Source organism: Diadema setosum, chromosome 4 (genome assembly GCF_964275005.1).
Source record: "Diadema setosum chromosome 4, eeDiaSeto1, whole genome shotgun sequence".
NCBI lineage: Eukaryota > Metazoa > Echinodermata > Echinoidea > Diadematoida > Diadematidae > Diadema > Diadema setosum.
The window spans coordinates 41,847,025-41,874,823 of NC_092688.1; the positions used below are offsets into that span (position 1 = coordinate 41,847,025).

The following is a 27,799-nucleotide window of genomic DNA, read 5'->3' on the forward strand; positions in this document are numbered from 1 at the left end:
AATATAGATTCGACATGCGTTTGAAGGAATGATACATAGATAGCAAAGAATAACATTTGTCAATAATCATTACAAAATCATTCATAACATATGCCATAGTATTCATTGTTGTATTCAAGTATGTGTACGTCTATCTCTAGAATCACGGAAGGACACATGCACAAAGAATGTCATTATTATTTACATATATATGAGCACATCCACTGAAGATAGTCCAAATCCAGGAGAGTTAAAATAATTTTGATTTATTATAAGCCTGCATAAGATTTTTTTCCTATTTTTTTCTTCCATTTTTTTAATATGTTAGCTGGGCTTTGTTTTTGTTTTTGTTTTGTTTTTGAGGGGGAGGGGGAAGGGTGAACGGAGAAAAAAATGTTTCATGCTGTGATGATGTGCATTCTTGTTATTAGTATTTACCGATGAGTCTTCTCAACAGTATTATATGACCTATGTTGCAGATAGGGGGGGGGGGGGAATGAGGATAAAAAAAGCACCGATTCATTGCAATAAAGAGATAACCCCAGCTGAAATACCATGGTGAGAAGGTCCCTTGTTGAATCTTTTACTGGTTTAAGGACAGAGGTAGCTGAACAATACGGCATCGTTGTCAGAAGTTATCAGCGCTTTTCAATCAGTCGTAGTTGCTTCTTCTTCATCCTTTTCAGCTTAGCTGTATTCCGAATCTGGAAAAAAAAATTAAAAAAGAAACATATGAATGCAATTGTGCTGGAGCACATCATAATAGATTTAGTCAATAGTTTAAATAGGCACTTATATGTATTACAATGTATGTAAGATTGGGAAATCACTTAAATTGTTCAAAGCAACACTTTCGGAAGGCACAGCAAGCTGATAAAATGCCTCTGTTATTTGACAACTGATGTAAAATTTCAATTCTCAGTCAGGTTTCATAAAACTTGAAAGTCTTTTTAAAAGCATGTGTGATGAAATGTCTCCATAATCTCCACAACTATTGTTGCAATGAATGTTCTACTTTCCCTGTTTCGGACACATTAGAAAGCCTAACCTCTACTTGTTATACGTGTATGACTACTGGTAGTTGTAATTCAAGTAGCTGTAGGCTTTCAATATGGATTTACATATTGGACCAACTGTTTCATTGACTGTTCTCCAGTCCTGTAAGATACCTTGCACCTTAAACTTTATGTTTGTAGTCAGTAGTCTGAACTTCTTAGATGTATTAACAAAGTACATTGGAGTACATGTATTGTATATTTGCATTTCTATTCAAGTTTTGTTTTCGCAGCAAGTGTGTTTCCATGTTGGGATTGAGAGATTTCATGATCGGTTTCCTATCTCAAACCACTGTAATCAAAACTGCAGCATCAACTCATTTATAAAAATTGAAATCATATCTTATCCTCTTCACATCCATCAACAGTACAGGTACAAGGATTAGCTTTAATAGAGTAAGGAATGAATGGTGAAATCTTGTGAAAACGTTGTTGTAACGGGGGTCCTCTGTATGACAAAGCAATAAAATGTTAATATACACATACTGTAGTTACATAATTATGTTTGTGTACTGAATGTGTTTCAGAGTGCCTGGGATGCTGAATGATTTCCTTTATACAGTATGTCCCCCCAAAAAATTGCAATCCACTTTTCGCACTGATAAGACCCAATGGCCCGAATTCACGAAGGTGGTACAAATGAAACCATGGTTTAAACCATGGACAAAAACCATGGAGCGCCAAGTGTCGCATGGAATATTTCGTTACGAAATCAGTCATTTCGTCGATGAAATGATTATTTTGTAAAGAAATGACATTTTGTAACTAAATGAACATTTCGTCCACGAAATGATAATTTCGTTAACGAAACAGTCATTTTGTCGACGAAATGACCAATTTCGTAACGAAATATTCCGTTTGACACTTGGCGCTCCATGGTTTTTGTCCATGGTTTAGACCATGGTTTTGTTTGTACCACCTTCGTGAATTCGGGCCAAAATGACTAAACCGTTTAAATGCTACTTCAGAGTCTTATCATATAACAGCTTAGCTCTATTTTGCAGAAAACCCCATTCAATTTGGTTACGCCGTCACAGAGAAATGTGGATTGTTGTAAAGCAAGTCATGAGTCTGATTTTCCAAGTTTAGCACTTGGATGCTCTTGGAAATGCAAATTAATGTGTGAACACACTAGACAGAACTTGGAGGGAAGAGGCTTTTTTTACATGCTCTACAAAATTCCTCATTTCTCTTTGATCACTGAAGCAAATCGAATGGGGTTTTCTGTAAGATGTGGGCAATGAGTTATAGTTTCATACCCTGAAATTGCATGTAGATTGATTCACTATTTTTAAAGCTACCATTGTGGAGGGCACAGTTGTAACTTTTTTTTCTTTTTTTTTTTGGGGGGGGGGGGGACATATGGTACACCTGTAGTTAAATCAAAAGCTGATAAGATTGACGTACCACTTGAACAACTTCAGATTTTTTCTGGTTTTCCTCTCTCCTTTGCCTGTGCTCCTCTCTTCGTTGCTTCTTGAGCTGTTGGATAGATGAAGAAAAAGAACAAGTAAAAAACGACTTTTCAGGGAGCATAAGATTCATAATAGACAAACACAAACGTAACCATAATATGGTTACGTTTGTCTCGAGAGAATGCATACAACCCTGAGAGAATATACAGTATTTAATGACAACTGAACAGAAAGCATAAACTTGTATATCATGTGGAATGGGAGAAACTGTCTGTACGTGCATTTGTAGATCATACCTCTGAAATTTGTATCCTTAGTTTCTTGTTACGTATTGGAGGTAATGTGCATAAAATGAAGCAGAATATTCTTCAGTCCTTTCTTCAATTGAATTAAGAATCTTTGGGGATGTAGGGCATTACATCGATTACAAAAAACAAAACAAAAACAAAAACAGAAACAAAAACTTACAATATCTGTAAATATCAATCATTTCTCTTTACAATTACAAGCAAATGGACACTCTGTGAAGCAAAGCTTATTTCATACTGTGATGACAATTGTTTTCATTTGGCCTGAACAAAAATGTACTACAATGTATGCCACACATACAATGTATAGGCCAGCACATTGCGTAATACAAATATCTGGTAGTGGTAATAGCCCTGTCAGCAGAATTTCAACCACCCGAATCCACATGGCTTTTAATACATTGGGAAAAACAAAAAAGCAACAACAAAGATTTCAAAAGCCTAGACCCAATCTCCCATCTTATGGCTGGAGAGTGCTCCTCCCAATTTATGAATTGATGTCAAAAATGTGCAATACAAGTGAGGCTGAAAGAAAACACATAAATTATTTATGCCTGCATCTGATAAGAAGTTTTAAATGGGAAGTTTTGATACCTGCAGTTTAACTCAATGAAGTTTTACTGTCTTAGAACCTGCTCCATAGTACGATAGTTCAGTGATTTGCACTCAATGAATATAGATTTTGTGAAAGCACACAAAATTCATTCTGTCAGGTTGCATCAAATGCACTGACACAATCAAATCATGACCCCCCCCCCCCAAAAAAAAAAAAAAAAAAAAAGAAGAAAAATGACATCCTCTTGGCCAATATTGTAGTGTTTAACCCATTGAGGATGGGCTGATTTTGCTACAACACACATTCCCATAGACACGTGCCCAAGTATACTTGGGACTAGTCCTCAATGGGTTAAATCCCTGCTAATACATAACTGGCAATGCTTACCTCGACTGCTTCACGTCTGGCATCAAGCAGTTCTTGCTGGTACTTCCGAACGGAGAGTTTTTCTGCTTTCTGGGCCATTTTCAGTTGCCATGATGATTTCAGAGGCTTGTCCTTGCGCAAATCGGAAAATCTGAAGAGATAACGATGTTGGATGTGTTGAAGTTGAACATGGACCCATAAATCCACAATCCTTCAGTTTACTACAGACGTGATTTTTGCATTTGTAGTATTGTGATAATTTACATGCAGCTGAGACTAGTGAAATATTCCACAAACAGCTTACAGTATATTGTCTCATTTTTTCATCACAATTATGAATACAATTTACAGAATACATGTATGCAGGGTACACAATATTATTTAGTATGTAAGGAGAAAGAGTGTGTGTGTATAAGTACAATGTACATTGCATATTATGGTATGTAAAGCTGTTTTATTTGCCTGTCAAATATTGTGCAAGTTAACGAATTTGGGAAGTTACTTCCAAAAACACACCCTTATATTTTACACTAGCACAGCACGTTTCATTTGTTACAGTCCAAATCATGATTTCTTTCATGAAATACATATTGTATGTAGACTCCATAACCTACATTTTGTATAGCTTGCTAAATGTAGCAGCAACCAGCACACACAGCCAGATACCACAATTATTTTTCAAATGTTGTTTTCTACAGGAACATATGCCTTAAATTGTGCATGCACTTGTATTTACAGTAGTACCAGTCTCCAGGAAAATTTGAACATCCTGTTTACAAATTTTTACCTAGATGGTCTCACCTTGCTGTCTGCTCTGTTTTCCATTTTCTTCCCGACTTTGGCCTCCCCTTCATTTGTCTTTTCATGATCGACTCCTTCTTGTACGCCTCTTTGGCATTTTTTGCTATCTCCTCATGCAGTCTTCTGACCTCTGATGGGTCCATCTCTTTCTCCTCTGCCACATCATTACTCTCCTCATCACCATGACAACTGGCATGTTTCTGTCGAGAGGAATCTGGAGGTGTTTTGGCGCTTTGCACTGATTCACTGGTCGCAATTTTCTCAGTCAATTTTCCCACATGTTTTTCACGCTTTGATGATAGAGCAGGGCTTGAAGAATCAGATGCTACCTTTCCTTTGTGAACCACTGATCTACCTGCAGTTTTGCATGTGCCCTGAGCAGCATCTGTATTGATTCCTGCTTGGTCACATGACTTTGAGGTGGACTTGGGATGACTTGATTCTAGAAAGAGACAATGAAAAGGTGACAATGAATTCTAACAATATGTGTATCTAATGACTTCTTTATAATGTACAGAAACTGGAGCATCTACTCTGTGGACAGTTACACATACAATTGTACATTGCAGGCAGTTGCAGATTAAGGTCTACAATTGTAGTTTAAAGCCCAAAGAAAGTTCTGGTACGCCTGCAAAAGTTGTCAAATTTTGCTCCAAAATGTGAACGTACATGTATGCCTAGGAAATGTGCGGAATAACGCTGTAATAACAAGATATTCGATGGGTAACGACGAAAATGGGAAATATTAACCAAAAACGTTCAGTCTCAGAACTTACCCGAACGGGGTCAGGCTAGACTCGGACTCGGGGATAACTCGGCCTCGCTTTGCTTGATGGCGGGATGAATTGTATTGGTTGTCCCTCTGGATTGTACAGCGTTGTACCATGCATATGGGAGCGGCCTGTATAAACTACATTGTACATAGCGTTCTGGCTACTCACAGTAATGGTCCGAGTTGTTACAACGCGCGCATCAAAAACCTCTTTGGCGCGCAGGCAAAATTAGTGGGCGCCTCTCAAGCACCTCTAAAAACAATCAAAGACGCTTGATAAACAACAACAAAAACTTCAAAGACCGCGCGTCTCAGCAACTGAGGTGATGTGCGTATACTAGTAGGCTTGAGGACATTGCGCTGTCCATTTGTTTTGTACAGGATTAGCACGCACTTTCCTGTCTGCTCAGTAAGGCCTCGTTTGGTACCCGTAGTATTATAGAGTACTGATGAACATGGCGATCACGAACTGTGTAAATTGTCTGAAATAGGGTCGAGTTTTCCCTGAGACCGAGTTAGTCTGGAGCCTTCTAGAATAAAAGTCGGTCTACCGACTTTTATTATTTTTCTCAAAATACTCCAAAACGACTCATCATTCCGGCAAACCGCGTCAGCCAGGTAAGTTTCTTTGTAGACTCTTTCGATATTGTAGCTTCTTCCTTCGTTTCCTTAAAGCTACATGAGGTATAATCGGAACGCACTCGATCATAATAAAACTTCGTAAACGTTCGGTCGTAAAGTTAACAGTCCAATTTATTCATCATTGAGTGTTATCACCGTTGACTGTGGCGAAACATCAGATAAACATCGTACAGCGTATGAGTTGGCGTAGAGTGAAGTGTAAAACATAGAGTGAAATGCGTAGATAACGTAGAGTTAACGTAGAGTGGCTATCGTAAAGTGGAACGACGAGTGGATAACGTGGAGTGGAGAGTGGTTCACTGAAATACAATAAATATACAGTCATGATGAGAATAATGATAAAGAAAACATATGCACATTATAAATGAACATAGATTTGCTACACTCCGGAATTCTATTCCATCCAGTATTCCATCAGTTATAATTAGCTATTACTTACTACTACATAATTAACTACTAGTACATTACTTATGTATTCCTATGACCACTATTAACTGATAACATGTATGCATATCATACTTATACTACATCATAATATATACTTAATCTTGTATTTAATCCCAAACTATATCAGTACTAACTTTAATCCGAACACAACAGCTTAAACTACAGTGTGAACAAGCCTTCACTGCTCAGAAGGCCGTCCCCATGGCAACGCTATCAATTCTTGTCACTACGAGAATACAGGGCAGTGCAAACGCACCGTGAAACAAAGAACCTTCAGTCTCTAGCCCTAAACACAATGTGCGTGGTACACACAAACAAGTCAAGAGAGGCTACAAATTCTACCTTTTCCTGAACTAACTTTCAACATTAAACACAGTGTTTGTACATGGGTCAATCCATGTCAAATCATCCAGTGCTTGTCACCCGACCCCCTCCGATTTTCTTAAAAATCGCACCAAATGTTCCCCAAAGTGTCTGACGGAAAATCCCAAAATATTTTGCCCCAAGGTCAATTGGTTGCTAAGATACAGCCTCACATAGCAACCGGTGCGCATTCCAAAAAATTAGTTAAAAGAAAATTAGGCATTTTTGATTGACTGTTTTAGCTTGGATATTTATGCAAAAGTGTTCATTATCTGGAAATTGAGAGAACTTTATAGTCTTTGCAAGAAAAACTGACTGTGACGCAAAATTGACTTTTCGTTAACGTGCACGAGGTCACCGAAAATGGTGTTAAATGTTAATTTTGAAAATTTTAATGCATATTTAGAAGCTAATATCTTCCACATTTCATCACCTTAGGTTCTAAAATATTATGCTGTTGAAGGCTTTGACTTGCTCAGTAATTTTGAAAAAAATCGGCGCATTCGTGATCACCGTTTTTACGGAGAGCGCCCTCAAAGTTGACAAAAATGAAAAATGTGCCAAATTCAAGGTCACGGATCACCCTTCGTCCCACCTAGGAATAGCATCAAATTTTGTATATTGATAGACATTTACCTATATTATCTTGGGTTACCAAAGAAATTTTGCTCCCGAAATGTTCAATGGCAAATTTACCCCACCGAAAATGGTCGTAAACGGCCAAATTCCCATGTAATATCACATATTGGGTTTAGAGGACATTTCAAATGTCCACGCTTTCAAGATGAAAAGCACTAGCCCTGTGATATTTGCAGTAGGGATAGTCTGTTATACATATTTTAATAATATATACCACAAAACACTTTTATTACATAATAATGACCTTGAAATTTAATCCAAAATTTGATAAAAAACAATAAATCGCTCCATTTTCCTCATTGCACTGAATGTAAATGTGTTTTGAAAGACTTTTCACAGAGCAATATTTCAAGAATTATGAAAGCTGACAGCCTACCATATTAAGGTTCTAAAGTATTTGTGCTCTTCTTTCAGATTTTGTGTCAATTTGATCATGAATGTTATACCCTTGACCTTGAAGTACTTCTAAAGTAGCTGTAAATTTGTAAACTACAAAGTACACACACAACAGGTGTTTTATGGCATGGTATACTTGTGATTCTTCCACAAACACAAAAGCTTTTTATAGTGTAAATGTTATATACTGGAATTAATCTATACATGCTTGCAAGATATGTTAAAATAAATTGCTTTGTTCTGACAATGACCCTCAATTTATGACCTTCAAAATCATGAGAAATGCCTATTCCTCTCCATAAAGACCTGTATTAAAGTACGTAATAATAATTGATAATTATGAACATTAAAAAATTCTTATTCTAGCCGGTGAAACGCACATTAAAAGGACTAAGAGTCTTCTTTTTCGGGGAATTTGTTCTGTACCTAATGAAAACTTTCAAAATCATTTCAATTCTTATGTATTTTCTTGTTTTTGGAATTTCTTATGTATTTCTTTGTTTTTTATTTTCTGCAGCATAACCATGTTTTGTTTTTTTATTGGAAATTGTCACAGCTCACTTTTCAACCATAACTAGAATAGAATTAACCAATCAAAGTGATAGATAGTAAAAATGGTCAAGTTTTTATGAGTTTCACCACAAAGCACTGTTTTCCATAGGAAATGCACACAAAATCACAAAATATTACCGTCCCTTTTTTTGATTGAAATTGAGGGTCATTGTCAGAACAGAGTAATTAATTGTAACATATCTTGCAAACACGTATAGATTAATTCCAGTATATAACATTTACATCATAAAAAGCTTCTGTGTTTGTGGAAGAATCACAAGTATACTATCATGCCATAAAACACCTGTTGTGTGTGTAATTTGTAGTTAACAAATTTCCAGCTATTTTTAGAAGCACTTCAAGGTGAAAGATATAATGTTCATGATCAAATTGACACTAAATCTGAAAGATGAGCAGAAATAGTTTAGCACCCTAATATGGTAGACTGTCAGCTTTCATAATTCTTGAAATATTGCTCTGTGAAAAGTCTTTCAAAACACATTTACATTCAGTGCAATGAGGAAAATGGAGCGATTTATTGTTTTTTATCAAATTTTGAATTAAATTTCAAGGTCATTATTATGTAATAAAAGTGTTTTGTGGTATATATTATTAAAATATGTATAACAGACTATCCCTACTGCAAATATCACAGGGCTAGTGCTTTTCATCTTGAAAGCGTGGACATTTGAAATGTCCTCTAAACCCAATATGTGATATTACATGGGAATTTGGCCGTTTACGACCATTTTCGGTGGGGTAAATTTGCCATTGAACATTTCGGGAGCAAAATTTCTTTGGTAACCCAAGATAATATAGGTAAATGTCTATCAATATACAAAATTTGATGCTATTCCTAGGTGGGACGAAGGGTGATCCGTGACCTTGAATTTGGCACATTTTTCATTTTTGTCAACTTTGAGGGCGCTCTCCGTAAAAACGGTGATCACGAATGCGCCGATTTTTTTCAAAATTACTGAGCAAGTCAAAGCCTTCAACGGTATAATATTTTAGAACCTAAGGTGATGAAATGTGGAAGATATTAGCTTCTAAATATGCATTAAAATTTTCAAAATTAACATTTAACACCATTTTCGGTGACCTCGTGCACGTTAACGAAAAGTCAATTTCGCGTCACAGTCAGTTTTTCTTGCAAAGACTATAAAGTTCTCTCAATTTTCCAGATAATGAACACTTTTGCATAAATATCCAAGCTAAAACAGTCAATCAAAAATGCCTAATTTTCTTTTAACTAATTTTTTGGAATGCGCACCGGTTGCTATGTGAGGCTGTATCTTAGCAACCAATTGACCTTGGGGCAGAATATTTTGGGATTTTCCGTCAGACACTTTGGGGAACATTTGGTGCGATTTTAAAGAAAATCGGAGGGGGTCGGGTGACAACTTTTCTGAAAATTGGATGATTTGACGTGGATTGACCCACATAATATTATATACAGTGGTGAATGCTGAGGTAAATATTTCCTCCTCCCTCTACATTATCATCACACAGCAGCATTACTTTTACAACAGAAAACTTTGGCATACAGTTCACTACTGATGTGTCTTTCCCTGTCTCTCACAGCACTCTCTACAGCACACACACACACATACTCTCTCTCTCTCTCTCTCTCTCCGGAGAGTGCATCTCCAATGGGTCATCTACGTATTGGGTGTGCAGTGTACTTGACCGTACGTACACAATGTTTGCCAAACTTTCCCAAAGCTAGAAACTTCCTCAACTTTCTTGGGTCTATAGCTAACAAGTGACAGTTATATACATGGTTATACATTACACACAAATGCAAGCATTGAATATATAGTGAAATATTTGACATACCGATTGTTTGGCCTCTAGAAATCTCCAATTTTGCAGAACATTCCAAGACAGTGGTGGGATAAATGTGCTTTACCGTTGAACTTCCTTTGGCTTTGTGATGCCCTGCAAGGTGAAGCTTGGCATCTCCCTTCTGCCTTGGAGCTGATTTACATGTTTGCCCAAAGTCTTAGCCAATAGGTAAACTGTTGCTATGCCCCATCAAACTTGCTGGGGTGAAACTGACCAGCCACAGGTCATATCATTATCAGCTGGATTGTTACTAGGGGAAAGTGGGTTTCTTTGACCAACCAGTATTGTCTTAATTTTAATACATGCACATATTAATTAAACTGTCAAACTGATAGTCTTGATTTTCAGCACTTATGCCGCAACATTCCGGCCCCAATGAGCCAACTTCCACTTGGGTCATTCCCATTTTAAAATGCGGCATTGTAATCATAACACGACATTTAACATTTTACATAAATAATCGTTGTAGTAGATACCTGAACACTGTTGTCAACTGGCCAGTGCACACAAATATATATGATTCAATTATTACTAAACGAACAAATACTTTTAACACGTTAGCACTTATTCTCCTATGCGGATGCTCGACCTGGGAAATCAACCCTTGTTACTTGCTTCCAGCAAGCAGAGCTTTACCACAGGCCTTCTGAAGTGTTTGTGCCCCACTCTTACTTCTACCTGTCTCACTCTCCCGTCCCTGCCTGGGTAGACTTCTACCACCTTACCCAATGACCACTGCCCACGTGGAAGGTTATCATCAATGAGCAGCACAAGGTCATCCTTTGCAAGATTTCGCTGGGGTCGAGTCCACCTTTGTCTTTCTTGAAGCAGGGATAGATACTCCTTACGCCACCTTTTCCAGAAGATAGATGCAAGGTACTGCACCTGACGCCAGCGTCTTCTCCCGTAGTTGTCATCCTTGTTGAAAACGCCTGGTGGTACGTTTGGATTGCTTCTCAGAAGCAATAGGTGGTTAGGTGTCAGCGGCTCTTCGTCATTGGCGTCCATACTGATTCTAGTAAGAGGGCGTGCATTGAGAATTCCTTCGATCTCTGTCAAAGTTGTGGTCAGTACTTCCTCGCACACCACCTGTTCACCACTCATGTTCTTTAATATTCGCCGTACGGACCGTATCATTCTTTCCCATATGCCACCCATATGGCTTGCGGCTGGGGGGTTGAAAGTCCACTCGACTGATTTGTGATGGAGGAAGTTTTCGACTTTTCTTTGGTTGATTCCATCTATGCTCTTCCTTAACTCCTTCTCGGCTCCCCGGAAGTTGGTACCGTTATCGCTGAAGAGTTTCTCAGGGGCACCTCTTCTGCTTATGAATCTCCGAAGAGCGTTGATGAACGAGTCGGTGTCGAGGGACCTTGTCAGCTCGATATGAACTGCCCTCATTGTCAAGCATGTAAAGATGCAGCCATATCGCTTGACTCGACTGCGTCCCTGCTTAACATAGAGAGGCCCAAAGTAATCTACCCCTACATAGGTGAATGGAGCCCTCACCGGGTTGACTCTTTCTTCGGGCAACTCGGCCATTACTTGTTCTGATGGCTTGGCGTTTCGCCTTTTACAGGCTAGGCATTTTCCAATCACATGTCGAACTGCAGCACCACCCTTAACGATCCAGTACTGTTCCCGTAGGGAGGACCATGTCATTCCAGCACCGGAGTGCCCTACCAGGCGGTGATGGTGTTCGATGATCAAGCGTGTTACATGATGGTCATGTGGTAGTATGATTGGATGCTTAGAGTTGAAGTTGATTGCGGCTTTACCGATGCGGCCACCGACGCGTAGTACACCGTTCACTACTTGTGGAGCCAACTTTTCCAGTGACCTTCTGGAAGACTTGCCTTGCAACTCATCAGGAAATTCTTGTCTCTGTACCATTCTAATAACTACCATCTGGGCAGCACGTAGCTCCTTCAGAGTTAAATTCCCACGAGTGCACTGTTTACCTCTGGTCACCTTCATTCGCAAGAATTCCTTGTATCGTAGGAGCCATGCTACACTCTTCATGAGCTTGTCCCATGTAGAGTAGCATTGGAGAAGATCTCTTGACATCTCTGTTTGGGTGTAGTTTACATCTACAGTCTTCTTGACTTCCACATCACCTTCTGGCAAGTCTGGTAATACATCAGGGGGCTTGGGCCAGGCGTCCTCTTCTTCTTGTAGAAATTCCGGACCAGTCAGCCATCTGGAATTTTCAACGAAGTCCTTGGCCTTCATCCCTCTTGATCCATCGTCAGCCAGATTCATTGTGGTGCCCACATGTCGCCACTGGGAGAGGGTCGTTGCCTCATGGATTTTTGCTACTCTGTTCGCGACAAATGTCTGAAACCTTCGGCTTTCGTTTCTGATATATTGTAGCACCGAGGTGGAGTCAGTCCAGTATGTGGTGGATTCGACGGTCATTTGCAGTTCCTGTTGTACCAGACTGTTCAGATCCACTGCAAGTACGGCTGCTGTCAACTCGAGTCGTGGGATTGATGTGTTCTTGAGAGGACATAGACGAGACTTGCCCATGATGAAGGAACAGTGTATATTCCCAATTTCGTCTACAAGTCTCAAGTATGACACTGCTGCATACCCATTCTGAGATGCGTCACAGAAGTGGTGCAGCTGGCATGACTTTACTGTCTCAAATCCTGGTGGCTTGAGACAGCGTGGAATCTTGATACCTGTCAGTAGTGGCAGATCATCTAGCCATTGCTTCCATCTTTGAAGCTCGTCATCCGTGACCCTCTCATCCCAGTCCACACCTCTCCGACAAAGGGACTGTAGTAGGAGCTTGGCTCGTAGGATGAAGGGTGCAAGAAATCCCAAAGGGTCATAGAGGGAGCTGACCATGGATAAGATGCCTCTCCGTGTTGCTGGCTTTTCTTTCAAATGCACCTTGAATCCAAAGTCATCAGTCTCCACATTCCATAGCACACCTAGTGTGCGTTCAATCGGTAGGTGGTCTAGGTCGAGATCGACCACTGACTGTGCTCTCTCTTCTTGTGGTATTGACGCAAGGACGTCCATGTCATTACTTAGCCACTTTGTTAAGCGGAAGCCGCCTTTCTTCAGCAGCTTGCAGAGTCCTTGAATCAGGTTTTGTCCTTCTTCTTTGGTTGCCACCGACTTGAGGCAGTCATCTACATAGAAATTTTGTCTTACAGTGGACACAACCTCCTCGTCAAAGTCTGTCTGGTTCTCCTCTGTCGTCTTCCGTAGAGCATAGGAGGCACAACTAGGGGATGACGTCGCCCCAAACAAGTGAACCGTCATACGGTATTCTTTCGGTTCAGCAGCGAGGTCCCCATCTTTCCACCACAGAAAACGGAGAGCATCTCGATCCTTCACAGGTACCTTCACCTGGTGAAACATGGCCTCAATGTCACCTACTATCGCCACAGGTTCCTTGCGAAATCTAGTTAGAACTCCGACAAGACTGTTCGTGTAGTCTGGCCCTTGTAGGAGTTGATCATTCAGAGATGTCCCTTGGTAGCGTGCTGCGCAGTCAAACACAACCCGTACCTTCTCTGGCTTGTGTGGGTGTAGAACTGGGTGATGGGGTAGATACCACACTTGGTCTGTGATATCATTTGCTGGGACTTCTTCTGCATAGCCCTTGTCGATGTAGTCTTGCATCGTAGCTGTGTATTTCTTGCAGAAGTGATCATCTTTCAATAATCTTCTCTTGAGGTATTTCAACCGCATGTCTGCCATCTGCCGATTATCTGGTAAGTGTGGGGGAGCGTGCTTCCATGGCAGACCTACTTCGTAATGACCTTTGGAGAAGTTCACAGTTGCGTCCATCGTAGCCTTGGCTCGCTGATCTTGAATGGACTCCCCTAGACTGTGGTTCCCTCCAACATCGTGGTCAAGCTGCCAGAACCTTTTCAGTTGGTGTTCAAGGGCATCATCTCCTTTGATGAAATTTGCTTGGTAGGAGGTTTGATCAGTAGAGGACTTCGTTGGCCCTAATACGGTCCACCCTAGGATTGTTTTCACTGCGTAGGGTTCCTTCCGGTTGCCGCGCCTTTGCTCCAGCATCCAGAAGGCCTCTGGCGTGTCTCCTCCTATCAGCAGTTGAACTTCCTCGCCTGTGATGTTGGGTAGTTCCAGCCCTTCTAGATGTCGCCAGCCTTTCAGGTCTTCCGGTGTTGGTATGCAGCTGGAAGATATGTTTAGGTTGCGTACCGTCCATACCTTTGGTAGTCGGATGCCTTCCCCGTCTTCGATGTTCTTCACTGTCAGTTTCACCTCAAGCCCTTTCTTCGCTGCTCCGGTGTTACCAACAGTAGACAGCTGGAAATTTCTTTCCACTCCCTGTATGCCAAGCTGCCTGACCAGTTTTTCGTCACAGAGGGAGACATCGCTACCATCGTCTAGTAATGCCCATGTTCGGACCTCCCCACCATTACCACTAACCCTCACCGGTACTACGCGTAGACATACTTTCTTACGTGCCGAACTGGTACTGTGGCACTGACCGTCTTCTGGGGTTAGTTTAGCGCCGGCCCCAGTCGCTTCACTTGCCTCTGTCGAAGCCGTCCTTGCTTCAGTCGTGGTTACACTTTCGTGGTGTCCTTTGGCGGGTTTCTCTGTGTGACGATGTAACAACGTGTGGTGCCTCCATTTACAGCCGTCCACCTTGCAGTTGCTTTTCTGCTTGCAATTTGTCGCAAAGTGGAACGGCTTGAAGCAATTGTCACACAGCTTAGCGTCCCTCACTGTACGGAGTCGTTCGTCTCGTGACTTTTGTTTGAATTGTTTACATACGTCCAGGTTGTGCATTTGTGAACAGCAAGGGCATTTTGTTTGCAATCTTTGACCTTGAGGCTGGGCTTGCGTAGATAGTGCTGTGCGTCTGGTCGTACCTGTTTTGTGGTCCCTTTGGGTGGTACCCTTGCCGCTGCCGATATTTCGCCCAAACATGTTATTAGCGAGCTGAGCACATTCCTCTACGTAGTCGGCCATCATGTTGAAGGTCGGTGTTATCCCTCGCTTCATCATATTGTGAGCACGTTTTGCCCACTCTGTCTGCATGTAAACTGGCATGAGTTGTTGGATTTGGAGCAAGTTACCGGAACTATCCATGTCTGCACGATAACCCATGTGGGACAGGACCATCTCACACCTCCTCATAGCACGTGCTAGGTCCCAGAGCGCATTTCCATCATTAGGGCGTATTTGTTGACGATTCAACACCTTTTTCATGTGGGCAGTGGTCACTTGGAAGGATTGCCCGAACTGGTCATGTAGGATTTGTCTAGCCCTTTGATAGCCTTCAGAGCCGAGAAACGTACAATTTTCAATGCTTTCTCGTGCCTTACCAACACAAAACTGAATCAAGTACATCAATTTCACCTTATTGTCTACTGGCTTACATTCAATGGTGGCTTCAAATTTGTTCATGAAACCACAATAGTCAAGTGGGTTGCCGTCAAATTTTGTCACCTCTGGTTTGGGCATACTCATAGCCAAATCTACAACAGAAAAAACATCAGTAACTTTCGGCTCTGTACTTATTTTAGTTGCAACCTCATTAGAGCTTACATCTACTTGGTTACTTACGAACACAGGCGCATTTGTATTCAATTCTTTCTTAACACCTTTGCCTACAGATCGCGACACACTCACCTCACTTGCGGGTGATTCATTTTCAATCTCTTCTTGGAGGACACGTATCTCTACTTCGGCTTGCTGCATTTCATTTGCAGCCTCTATTGTCGCAAGTTCCTTTTCTATTTGCATTTGTTTCATTCTCAGTTCTTGCGTCTTCTTTACGTGTTCAACTTTAAGCCTAGCTTGCTCGGCCTTGATGCGGGCATCTCTCAGCATCGTGCTGGACGTCGTGCTCGTTGAACGCCGCGATGATCTGCTACTCCGGGATGCTGAAGACCTTAGCGACACGTTGTCATCATCTCCACGTGATCCCGGCTGCACCATCATCTCCTGTGCGCTCTCCTTCGCTTTCACCATCCAGCTCCGAAGCCTCGCGTCAAATTCTTCTTTGTTTCTTTGTCGCCCTTTAAAGTCGTCCATGGCGGAGTCAGCTTCCTGGCCAGTCAGTCTCTCGTGATATTCATAGAAGCGTTCCTCGTATGAATTGAATGTCTTGTCTAACTGGTCAGCCTTCTCAACAACGGTATCATAGTTATCCACGCTTAACATGCAGCTCTCTAGTTTCCTGAACTTCCTTGTGAGACTGCCAGCATAAGCGCGACACGACTGTTTCAGAGTCGTGACGTCATCATTATCACCACTTTCATTCGTAGCATCGGTTCGCGGAATGTTCTCCATAATCGCGTTTCCAAATCACAAGTTTCCAAGCATGAAATTTAAACGAATCGTGAGCGTATGATTTGGAATGGGATTTAAAGCAATCGTGAACTTAATGTAGCTTCTTCCTTCGTTTCCTTAAAGCTACATGAGGTATAATCGGAACGCACTCGATCATAATAAAACTTCGTAAACGTTCGGTCGTAAAGTTAACAGTCCAATTTATTCATCATTGAGTGTTATCACCGTTGACTGTGGCGAAACATCAGATAAACATCGTACAGCGTATGAGTTGGCGTAGAGTGAAGTGTAAAACATAGAGTGAAATGCGTAGATAACGTAGAGTTAACGTAGAGTGGCTATCGTAAAGTGGAACGACGAGTGGATAACGTGGAGTGGAGAGTGGTTCACTGAAATACAATAAATATACAGTCATGATGAGAATAATGATAAAGAAAACATATGCACATTATAAATGAACATAGATTTGCTACACTCCGGAATTCTATTCCATCCAGTATTCCATCAGTTATAATTAGCTATTACTTACTACTACATAATTAACTACTAGTACATTACTTATGTATTCCTATGACCACTATTAACTGATAACATGTATGCATATCATACTTATACTACATCATAATATATACTTAATCTTGTATTTAATCCCAAACTATATCAGTACTAACTTTAATCCGAACACAACAGCTTAAACTACAGTGTGAACAAGCCTTCACTGCTCAGAAGGCCGTCCCCATGGCAACGCTATCAATTCTTGTCACTACGAGAATACAGGGCAGTGCAAACGCACCGTGAAACAAAGAACCTTCAGTCTCTAGCCCTAAACACAATGTGCGTGGTACACACAAACAAGTCAAGAGAGGCTACAAATTCTACCTTTTCCTGAACTAACTTTCAACATTAAACACAGTGTTTGTACATAATATTATATACAGTGGTGAATGCTGAGGTAAATATTTCCTCCTCCCTCTACATTATCATCACACAGCAGCATTACTTTTACAACAGAAAACTTTGGCATACAGTTCACTACTGATGTGTCTTTCCCTGTCTCTCACAGCACTCTCTACAGCACACACACACACATACTCTCTCTCTCTCTCTCTCTCTCCGGAGAGTGCATCTCCAATGGGTCATCTACGTATTGGGTGTGCAGTGTACTTGACCGTACGTACACAATGTTTGCCAAACTTTCCCAAAGCTAGAAACTTCCTCAACTTTCTTGGGTCTATAGCTAACAAGTGACAGTTATATACATGGTTATACATTACACACAAATGCAAGCATTGAATATATAGTGAAATATTTGACATACCGATTGTTTGGCCTCTAGAAATCTCCAATTTTGCAGAACATTCCAAGACAGTGGTGGGATAAATGTGCTTTACCGTTGAACTTCCTTTGGCTTTGTGATGCCCTGCAAGGTGAAGCTTGGCATCTCCCTTCTGCCTTGGAGCTGATTTACATGTTTGCCCAAAGTCTTAGCCAATAGGTAAACTGTTGCTATGCCCCATCAAACTTGCTGGGGTGAAACTGACCAGCCACAGGTCATATCATTATCAGCTGGATTGTTACTAGGGGAAAGTGGGTTTCTTTGACCAACCAGTATTGTCTTAATTTTAATACATGCACATATTAATTAAACTGTCAAACTGATAGTCTTGATTTTCAGCACTTATGCCGCAACAGATATATTGCAAGCAAATATGAAATGGTGCCAGACGGGTTCTCAGGCCCTTACCAGAACTTTGTTTTCACTTTAATGACTTCAAACAGAAACACATCGAGAGACAAGCAGTCTTTCTACAGTATATCCTTTTTATATGCGATGAAGCATCATCTTTTAATTCAAATGCTGACAAGAGTACAATCATCTGAATCCATAAACCCCTTGTACTTCAAACAGATGAGGTGCTTATGCAATCTAATGTTCATTTATAATTATATATAAATGTAATTTTTTTTTTAATATTTTAAACAGCACTCACTGTGAATATAGATTCCAAGACTGTTAAAGCTGGAACCTGTCAAAAAGCAGGTTGACACAAAAAAACATTTTCAACACTGCACGGTCCACATTGTGCCTTAATACATACAATTTTGTAGTTACACTTGAATCAACCATATACATTGTATCTTCATACTTGACATGTAGTACAATGACCCCCTGTATAACAAACATTGACCTTATAATGTTATTCTTGTGTCAACAAAGCAAAAATTTATTTCCAAAAATCACTATTCTATGACATACAATGTACAATATACACTGTATTATTGTGAATTGCAGACTGTTTACTACATCAGAAAGGCAGGCAGAAAGACAAACACACTGTTTGTAAACAGCGACAAAGAACTAAACAGCAAAAAAAAAAAAAAAAAAAAAAAAAAAAATGTATTATAATCCATGATTTGTGACCGTGCATTACAAAACCAACAAAAAGTCGCCAGACATTGATTTTCACACAGTTCCGCCGAAGGACAGATACTGAGAGCGCAGACTCTAAGCTCTAAAATGATATATTTACAAAATTATCATTAAAAGTCCATAAAATTGGATTTCCCTAACCTATCTACAAAACGGACAGAATACAGTTATACGTTGTACATACTCTGGAAAAGTGCTGCTGAGAAAAAAGGCTTTGAACTTTAGGGTCTACAGTATATTCAAGCAATTAATCTCACAAAGCTGTGCTCTGTCCATTGCATGGGACAAAAAACAGGATGTATGTACATCTTGTAATACTCAGTAGCAACCACAATGAAGGGATTATCGGATTAACCTGTCAATATCTTGGACACTAAAGAAGCATGTTCTATTCATACTATTATCAACTTTCAAGGCAGTGGCTTCATCTCTTCAAAAGTTAAAGTTAAAAGTGAAGATGTTCAGGTTTTGTTTTTGTTTTTTTCTTGAGAATTGATAGGGAGCCCCAAAGTCTTACCCAATCACACAATTCCACATTTTTACCATAAAAAACCCAACAACCCTGTTTTAGAAAAATTGCAAACACACAATTGTCCATTTGTTTATCATTATGATCTCAAACTTTTGAATGATGCAGAAGGATTGCGCGGTCATAAAATATACTGACCCTTCACATCTTCATTGGCTTCATTAAGTCCTCCCATAAAATTTGCTTGTGTAACTTTGTTGGTTTTGAGATGCAGAGTAACATGTTTATTTTATAATTAATAAATCCTGTTTTATGATTTTTATAATAACAAACACAAAATTATTAATGAAAGTCATGTTTTGAGCCAAAATATGACAACAATTTACAAATTTATGCTAACCCTTTCTCCAACAACTTTGCACTAAGTCAGCCTCTGCATCAGAGTTTAGTCTACAACTCTGTATGTACTAAGATACCGTTCTATAGGATATAATATTTACATAAATGGGCCATCACAACAAACTCATCTATCGATTCCATGATCTATAGGACACTTAAAGGGGCCCTGAAATCCAATAATATGCATGTTGATTTGTGTTGATTTATGATACCCTCAACATCACTTTTGCAGTGAAACAAATGTCTAGAAACATTCCATATATTTTGAACAATTTTCTCTTCTATTTTTCATCAGATAACTTGGGAACGCCCACAAAAAATCCTTCCAAACCAAATATTCTTGAGATGACCTCATCTGTCAATCATCGCTAAGCTACTGAAATGTTTAACAAAAGACATAGGAATGCACCTTCCCCTCGACTAAGCATATTAAACTTGCATGTTCCCTCGCCATGTCTTTTGTTGGTCACATTACAAATATCACAGAAACATGCACGTTATGCCGAGTCGAGAAAAAGGTGCATTCCAAGGTCTTTTGTTAAATATTTCACTACTTTAGCAATGATTGACAGATGAGGTCATCTGAAGAATATTGGTTTGGAAGGATTTTTGTGGGCGTTCCTAAGTAATCTGAAGAAAAATAGAAGAAAAAATTGTTTTAAAAATATGTGACCTGCTATAACAAAAGGATCCGAAAGTCGGGGGAGGACAATTTTCTGACAATGGCATGATGTTATTCCTGTGCTCTTCTACTTTAATTTCATATGTAGCACAACTCATAAAAGTACTCAGTTGCGGAGATATCGATGATTTAATCAGTCCATGTCAAGTGCTTGAGAAAATCAGAGTTTCGAGAAATATGCCTTCAAAGTTGTCCTTCCGACGATATCATGGTCATGGGGAGGCAAGACAGTTTTCACCGCTTGACAATAGAAGGCACGCTCCTAGCGACCTCCGCCATGCTCAGTCAAGCTTAGCGCCAGCGGTGTATGCACAACCAATTGGTAATCAGGATGCCATGCACTGACCAATAAGATCACTCCCTCGTTGCTAGGGGCGGAGTCTAGCTGGAGCGCTAAATCCAAATCTTCGGACACGTTTCTCTTACATTGAAAGTCAGAAAATCATGGCCCAGAAAAACACTAATTTCTTGCCTTCCCTTTGCTGATTTAGCTTCGAAAGTTCGGCAGATGATGGACAAAACATTAGACTACAAAAATTTGCCAAAGACAGAAATCCGATTGTTTTGACCAATTTTGATGATGTGACTTCAAATTTGATTTTTTCGGCTCGGCCGTCAGCGACTTTTAGGATCCTTTTGTTGTAGTGGGTCACATATATGGAATGTTTCTAGATATTCGTTTCACCGCAATGTTGAGGGTATAAATCAACACAAATCCTACATTTGGATTTCAGGGCCCCTTTCCTAGGTTGTGGTAAAAAAAAAAAAAAAAACAAAACACTTTTAGTGAAATTGAAGGCAAGAGTTCCTTTTGAGAAAGCCACCCAAAAGTGAGTGCGTGCATCCGTGCGTGTCGCATGGAAGGTTAGGCTAGGTAGAGTTGTATAGATCTGCACAAGTTAGTGTGATTGGGGTGGCTGTCTCAAAAGGAACTCTTTCCAAATTGGACAATGTGATGTGTTCTTCAATATTGTGGAATAAATAAAGAAGAAAGGGAAAAAAAAAGAAAGGGAGAGAATGGGGTATAAACGCACATGAACCGAAATTGCATACTGGTAGTCGTAGACGGTTGACATGGGTACTTTTGTCTTTGTATCTTGCAACTAGATTCTATGCTTCTTGTGCATGGTACCACTCTATTGCCTACTGTAAATCTGTGTTGTTTTGGCACATATCACCTATTTGAAACGCTCAACTGGCACGCCAAGGACAAGGTGCAGGCTGCTGAGCTGAGAAACACCAGCATCACAGTGACACTACACTTACACTACAGTCCCACCTACAGAAATAAAACGTTGGTGGTGGGCGTAATTCCAATCACAGCTCCCACACGCCACGGCACGGACACGTCCACCAGGCCATAGACCTCTAGATCCTTCTGTACAACTTTTTTCAAGAAAACAAAAATATCAGCTGTAATTAGTGCACTTACCACTTCCTTCAGACACTGAATTTGACTCCGCAGCTTTGAGTCTGGAGCTTCGTCTTGTGCCAACAACCATGATGATTTTGAGCAAAACTCCAAGAAGTAACGTTGATACTGTACAGTGTGTATGTATCGCGCACGGCACACGCACGTGCTATCTATCAGCCACATTCTACAGTAAAAGTACAGTACTCAACCTAGCCTGCTTTCCAGGCAAGTGTAGCATGTATCCCGATTGTCAGTAATTTATAGCGGCAAAAAGACACAAGTCAACGTTGATTCTTATGATATCTACATATTTTGGAGCTTATTGTCATTCTTTTTATTTCATTTGATATTACCCACCTATCTTATATTCATTTTTACGAGGGACGAGGAAGGAAGTGTCGAACTATCGTAGTAGCCTGCCGAACTGTACCACGATTTGTTTTGTTGACGATAAGTCTGGCACCCATAAATTGACCCTTGATACCCTCCATACGTAATCACGTTGCTCAACACATGTCACCCGGTATTTAGTTTGCAGGCACAAACCCTTGTTGGTCGTATAGGAGTCTGCATGCGCCAAGACTAATACACGCACCACTACACTGCAGCCTCTCCCAACAAGGGTTTGTACAGACTTATAAAAACAGTTTCTCACGGTTGAAATCAAACTCCACCCTCTACCCATGTGATTGGTTGCTTTCCAATGTCCATCACCATCTCTGGGGACTTGGATGGCAGCACCCAATAACTGGATAATTAGGAAGACAGATTAGGCCGATATCACCAGTCCATGGGTGAAATAAAAACAACACTGGTCAGACGACCCTTCCTCCATGGATACCAGTACACCAGATTCCAAGGGGTGTATCAGGTGACCGTTTCTCCCTACTTTACACAGTACAGTAATCTTCTGTAAACCATGGAGTAACATGCAGACCTATGCTTTGTGGATTCATGTGTAAACCATGAAATGACTAAAATGTAATGAGATATTTTTAGGGGCATCATCTGCTTTTCTGAACAAGATTTTCAAGGCATGTTTTAACTTTTTGCAACAATTACCGAGAATCCACTTATATGACTATCAAAAGAGCATAGGCCCCTACATATTATTCTATTTCTGAGAGGAATTAAAATATTGTTTGACGAAAATCAAATTTCAGATGGTTGAGATATCCCAAAACAAATTGTTCCTAATGAAATGTGGGAACTTTCTTTTATATGGATCACTTTGCTTTACTTTGTTTTTGGATATTTCCAAATCCGACTTTCATCAAATAAAATTTTTATTACTCTTTAATATGTCAAGCAGTGTCTATCATGCAAAAAGTTAAAAGCTGAATCACCATCTCAACCAAAACTACCATCCCTTTAACGCCTTCTTTTTTTCTTTTTCTCGCTGTTATACTGTGTAGTCCTAGGCCCACTAATTAAACACAAACCTAGGTTCATTGTAAGTGTACCAACCTATGTGATAATTCAAAATTAATACCCTTGAATTTCATTATGTATAGGTTCTGAATAAAACCATAACTTTGAGAAAATCAAGGTTGAAAAGCAAAGAACAGTTTTGGTGCCTATGCAGGAACCAGACCCAGAAAAACATTACTTCTAAAAGGTTTTCTACTTCCAAGAGTAATCTTTAATAAGTATAGAGTCAGAGATGGTCTTCTCTATATAGTAACTTCTCTCCCTAGTTTGATCTCTCTCCTATTGCAAGTTCCGACAGTTTTTCAAATTCACTGTGAATTCCTCTCTATGTACTATTGGTCTGATAAAACAATGCATTTCCTGAGTGAATTTATACATGACCAGTTATACATCTTTTAAAACTTGTGATAGATATCAATGTAAAATCTCCTGGATGCTGCAGTTGATCACAACTTGCAATTGATTATAATTCTCTATTCTATACTAGTAAAAGTCAGTTGCTGGTTGCAATCAATTGTTTTCCATCTTTATTGATTGCATATGAAACACTGAAAGAGCTAATACTTACTTGTCATGTGTTCACTCAAAATGAGTTGAATCTGCTGTGTCGTAGCTGTAATAATCTAATTAAGTGCTTTTTTTGAAATGAACCTGCAGTCTGTTGGCAACAGCGTAATATTTGTCACTGTTGACCAATGTTTTGTCATGATAACAACATTATTCATATTTTTAAAATCATTTACAATTTTGTGGATCAAGCTTTCTCAGTTTTTTTTTTTAACCATTTGAGTTGCAATTTGGGAATCATGAACATGCACTCTATAGTAATGTTATTTTGCACAACACTTAAATAATTCATATATAGAATTTTCAATATGCCTCTTTCCATTGAACATTAGTATTTTTATGGATGAATACAAAGTCACATGAATTGACCTAACTCCCTCGCTTTTTGAGCATTAGACTTGAAATTTGGCACATGTGACCACCATTGTAGGCCTATACTGTATACAAATTTTATCTTTCGTCATTGTCGACAGTGTTTGCCATGGTAACAGCATTTTTATCAAAAACATTTGTGGAACAAACTGCCCACTTTTTGAACATTTGATTTGCAATTTTAGAGACTAATGATCACTCTTACTTACATGTAGGGCCTATGTCATTTAGCAAGACATTTGTGTGTGTATGCGTGGTTTTCAGTCTGTCTGTTGTCATGACATGAATATTTTCTTACAATTACAAAATTATGTGGATTGATCAACTAACTCCCTCAGTTATTGAGCATTATATAGAATTGAAATTTCACATATTTGGCTGCTAAAATGTAAAGTGAAGATATGCAAACTTCATCTCTTGTCATTGCTGACCAATGTATTTACGTGATAACATACAAATTACTAATTGATTTAGCTAAATCCAGCAGTTTGTAGGATTTGACATGAGATTTGACACATGTGACCAATACACATTTCAATTGCTCAAAGCATTTCTTTCCTCAATGTTGAACAATGCATTCCCATGGCAACATCTTTTTTTTTTTTTATATAAAAGGTGTAAACAAATATTGTGGATAATAATATAGAGCTTACTCCCTCAGTCTTCGAACATTTGACTTGATATTTGGTACATGTGACCACTATAGAACGCTGTCTTTGGAGTATGGCAAATCTGTGTTGTATTTTATAGGCAATTGTCATTAAAAAATATTCACTTCTTTCATCATAGACAGACAGTATTTGCCACAAAAATTATTAACTTTTTGAATAAAAATCAATCATACAAAAACATTATGGCTTATGCTATTTTCCTCAGTTTTTAGAATGTTGTTATAGCTTTTAATAGATTTTGGTACATTTGGGGGGACCATTATAGATTTATATTCATAATTATTGAAAAACACATCTTTTTCAATATTGAATAATGCATTGCCACGGTAGCAACCTGATAAAAAGCACACAAAAACGTTGTGTACTGAGCTAACTCACTCAGGTTGAGGTCCATGGGGTATTAATCACATTCAGTGATAGTTCTAGTCTGGATTGCATGTATTGTTGCTGCCAGTCCTCGCCTGTGGTACACTCTCTTTATTTTCTGAGCAACACATTCTTGCTTGTTTGTTTGTTTCAATGAACTTTTTTTTTTTAAGAAGTGTAGGTAGGCTATTGTTCTTTAAAGGGACTGTACAGTACTGGTTGAGGTGAGGATTCATGTTTTGGACATTCATATAAGTGAGATAATGATAAAGCCTCTTATGAAAATATGAAAGAGCATGTAATTTTAGGAAGGATTCAACGTTTATTTGATGAAAATTGGTTTTCAAATGGCTGAGATATCCAAAAAGAAAGTGCTAATAATAAAAGGCGACATGCCACAACTTTATTAGGATCTCTTTGTTTCACCTTGTTTTTGGATATCTCAGCCATTTCAAAACCGATGACCATCGAATAAAGTTTTGATACCCCTTAGAACTGCATGCTCTTTGACATCTCATAAAGTGGTTTCTGAATATCTCGCAAAACGTTAAAAGCTAAATCCTCACCTCGACCAGAACTGTACACACCCTTTAAACTGCAGAGACTTCATCTCCCAACGAAAGCCCGTTTTTGCAAAATCTCTCGTTCTCCCGCTTGAGATTTAATTTCTCCCGCCCTGGCTCTATGTCTCCCACTTAAAATGATTTCTTACATTGTGTGTTCGTATGTTGTAAAATAAGCCTTAGATAGCACAAGAGAACATTACGAACTCTAATTATTAGAGCTTCCAGAGCTCAAGCGATCCCTGGACCCCGGCCGCAGAGAACTTCGCGCGCATCAAGTTGGAGTCTCCCGTTTGCTAGGGGTTTCAGGCGGGAGAATCTCCAGATCAAAAGGTACTTGGGGTTGAAGTCTCTGAAACTGTAACCATTTCTCTTAAAAAAAAAAAAATGGGATTATATTCCTTGGCAATGTAGCCCACATTATGTGTGGGACCTTGATATTTTGACCTGGTTATAGAAACTTCAAAAATTCATAACTTTTTCTTTATCTAATTTTCCTCAAACTGTCACTGATATGTTCTAATAATGTTGCTGAACTCTCTCAATCCACATGTATGTCAACGTGAACTTGCACAGTACATATCACTTTTACGATATCATCAAAATATATATTATCTCTTTTCTTTTACTCCCCGAAAGCATTACAGCATTACTTCAGTTATGCATTCATGGCTTCATGACAATGCAACACTGTTTTATAGAAATATCAAACAATCGCAAGAAATATTTTGATGATATCGTAAACGACAAATTCACATTGAAATACATGTGGATTGAGAGAATTCAGCGATTAGAACATATCAGTGACAGTTTGGGGAAAGTTAGATAGAGAAAAAGTTACAACTTTAAAAATTCATAACTTTGTTATTAAGCTCTATAATATTATCCACAATATTTGTAAGAAACAGTTTGAATGCATGACAATTACAAATTTGACTTTGGTGTCAGATTTTTACTTGAATGGATTAATCCAGGTTAGCTAATTTTATATCTCAGCTCCTATGGGTCTATTGGCACGTATTTCGTTGAGAATTTGAAAACTTGAAATCTGTATAAAATGTTGGTACATGTACCTCACATTAGCAATAGCACGAGCAAGAAATTACGTAGGCCTGAAGGGAAAGGTCATCAAATCATAAAGTATAGTAATCTCTTACTGTAGATGAATAAGCCTTGGTACATTTCTTATCAAAGTTCGAGTAGGCAAATTTGACGAAATGCATGATAAGCAGGCACTATGCATAAATTGGTGAATTAAGGCTTTATGTAGACTCGCATTAAATCAGAATGTCACATACAAAGCTACTTATTTCTTTTTAAAGAGACAAAGGTTAGGCTCGTAAAGACATATAGTTTGGTATAATCTTGATTAAGATTTAGGTATGTTTTAGCTCTTCATGAAATAATAGAAATATGAAAGAAGGAGTTTAAATATGACACATTACATAAATATGTACGCCAGAGGCCCCCCCCCCAAAAAAAACCTATACATGTTAGTAGACTGATATATATATATATATATATATATATATATATATATATATATATATAAACTACAAACTTGCTCAGATATTTCATGCAAATGGGGAATGTGTTTTCAATGTACAAAAACAGAGAATAATTTATTTAGTATTTCTTTCAAAAAGAGTTATTGAAAGAAAGGTGAAAATAGAGGGAAAATCATGTTGGTCTTGACATGATTCGGTAATTATGAAGAGTAGACCGACAAAGAAAGAGTAAGATCTAGTGAGAGCTTAAAAAGTGAGAAAAGAAGAAACAAACCAAAAGCAGGGAGGTGGGAAGAGATTCCCACCTCCATGCAGAAAGGGAATGGCTGGGACATGTTCCTTGGTTCCTCATGTGTAAGGAGGTGGTCACTCATTGCAGAAGGGAGCATTCTTGCAAGTCTTACATAACAGTTCAAACCACCATCTGGCTTTCTACTCAGGTTGACCTTTATCTCAGTGGGGGTCAGCCAGACAGCCCCCATAGGACATG

The 27,799-nt window shown here is 39.2% G+C and overlaps 1 protein-coding gene across 1 annotated transcript; it reads right to left on the bottom strand.

The window, feature by feature from the left end:
- Positions 1 to 617: 617 nt before the first annotated feature.
- On the bottom strand, positions 618 to 21,955 carry LOC140227268 (uncharacterized). Its single transcript, XM_072307692.1, has 5 exons — positions 21,850 to 21,955; positions 4,481 to 4,922; positions 3,701 to 3,830; positions 2,442 to 2,516; positions 618 to 683 (listed from the first exon to the last, which is right to left on the bottom strand). The coding sequence occupies exons 1-5, from the start codon at positions 21,917 to 21,919 to the stop codon at positions 618 to 620; spliced, it is 783 nt and encodes a 260-aa protein (XP_072163793.1). The 5' UTR covers positions 21,920 to 21,955.
- Positions 21,956 to 27,799: the final 5,844 nt, after the last annotated feature.

Bases quoted from the DNA above. Each gene is read 5' to 3' on its own strand.
- LOC140227268 (XM_072307692.1), bottom strand. From the start codon at position 21,919: ATGGTTGTTGGCACAAGACGAAGCTCCAGACTCAAAGCTGCGGAGTCA. The intron at 3,831-4,480 runs GTGAGACCATCT...TTATCTCTTCAG, and splicing joins AAAACAGAGCAGACAGCAAG to ATTTTCCGATTTGCGCAAGG. The intron at 684-2,441 runs GTACGTCAATCT...TTTTTTTTCCAG, and splicing joins AATCTGAAGTTGTTCAAGTG to ATTCGGAATACAGCTAAGCT.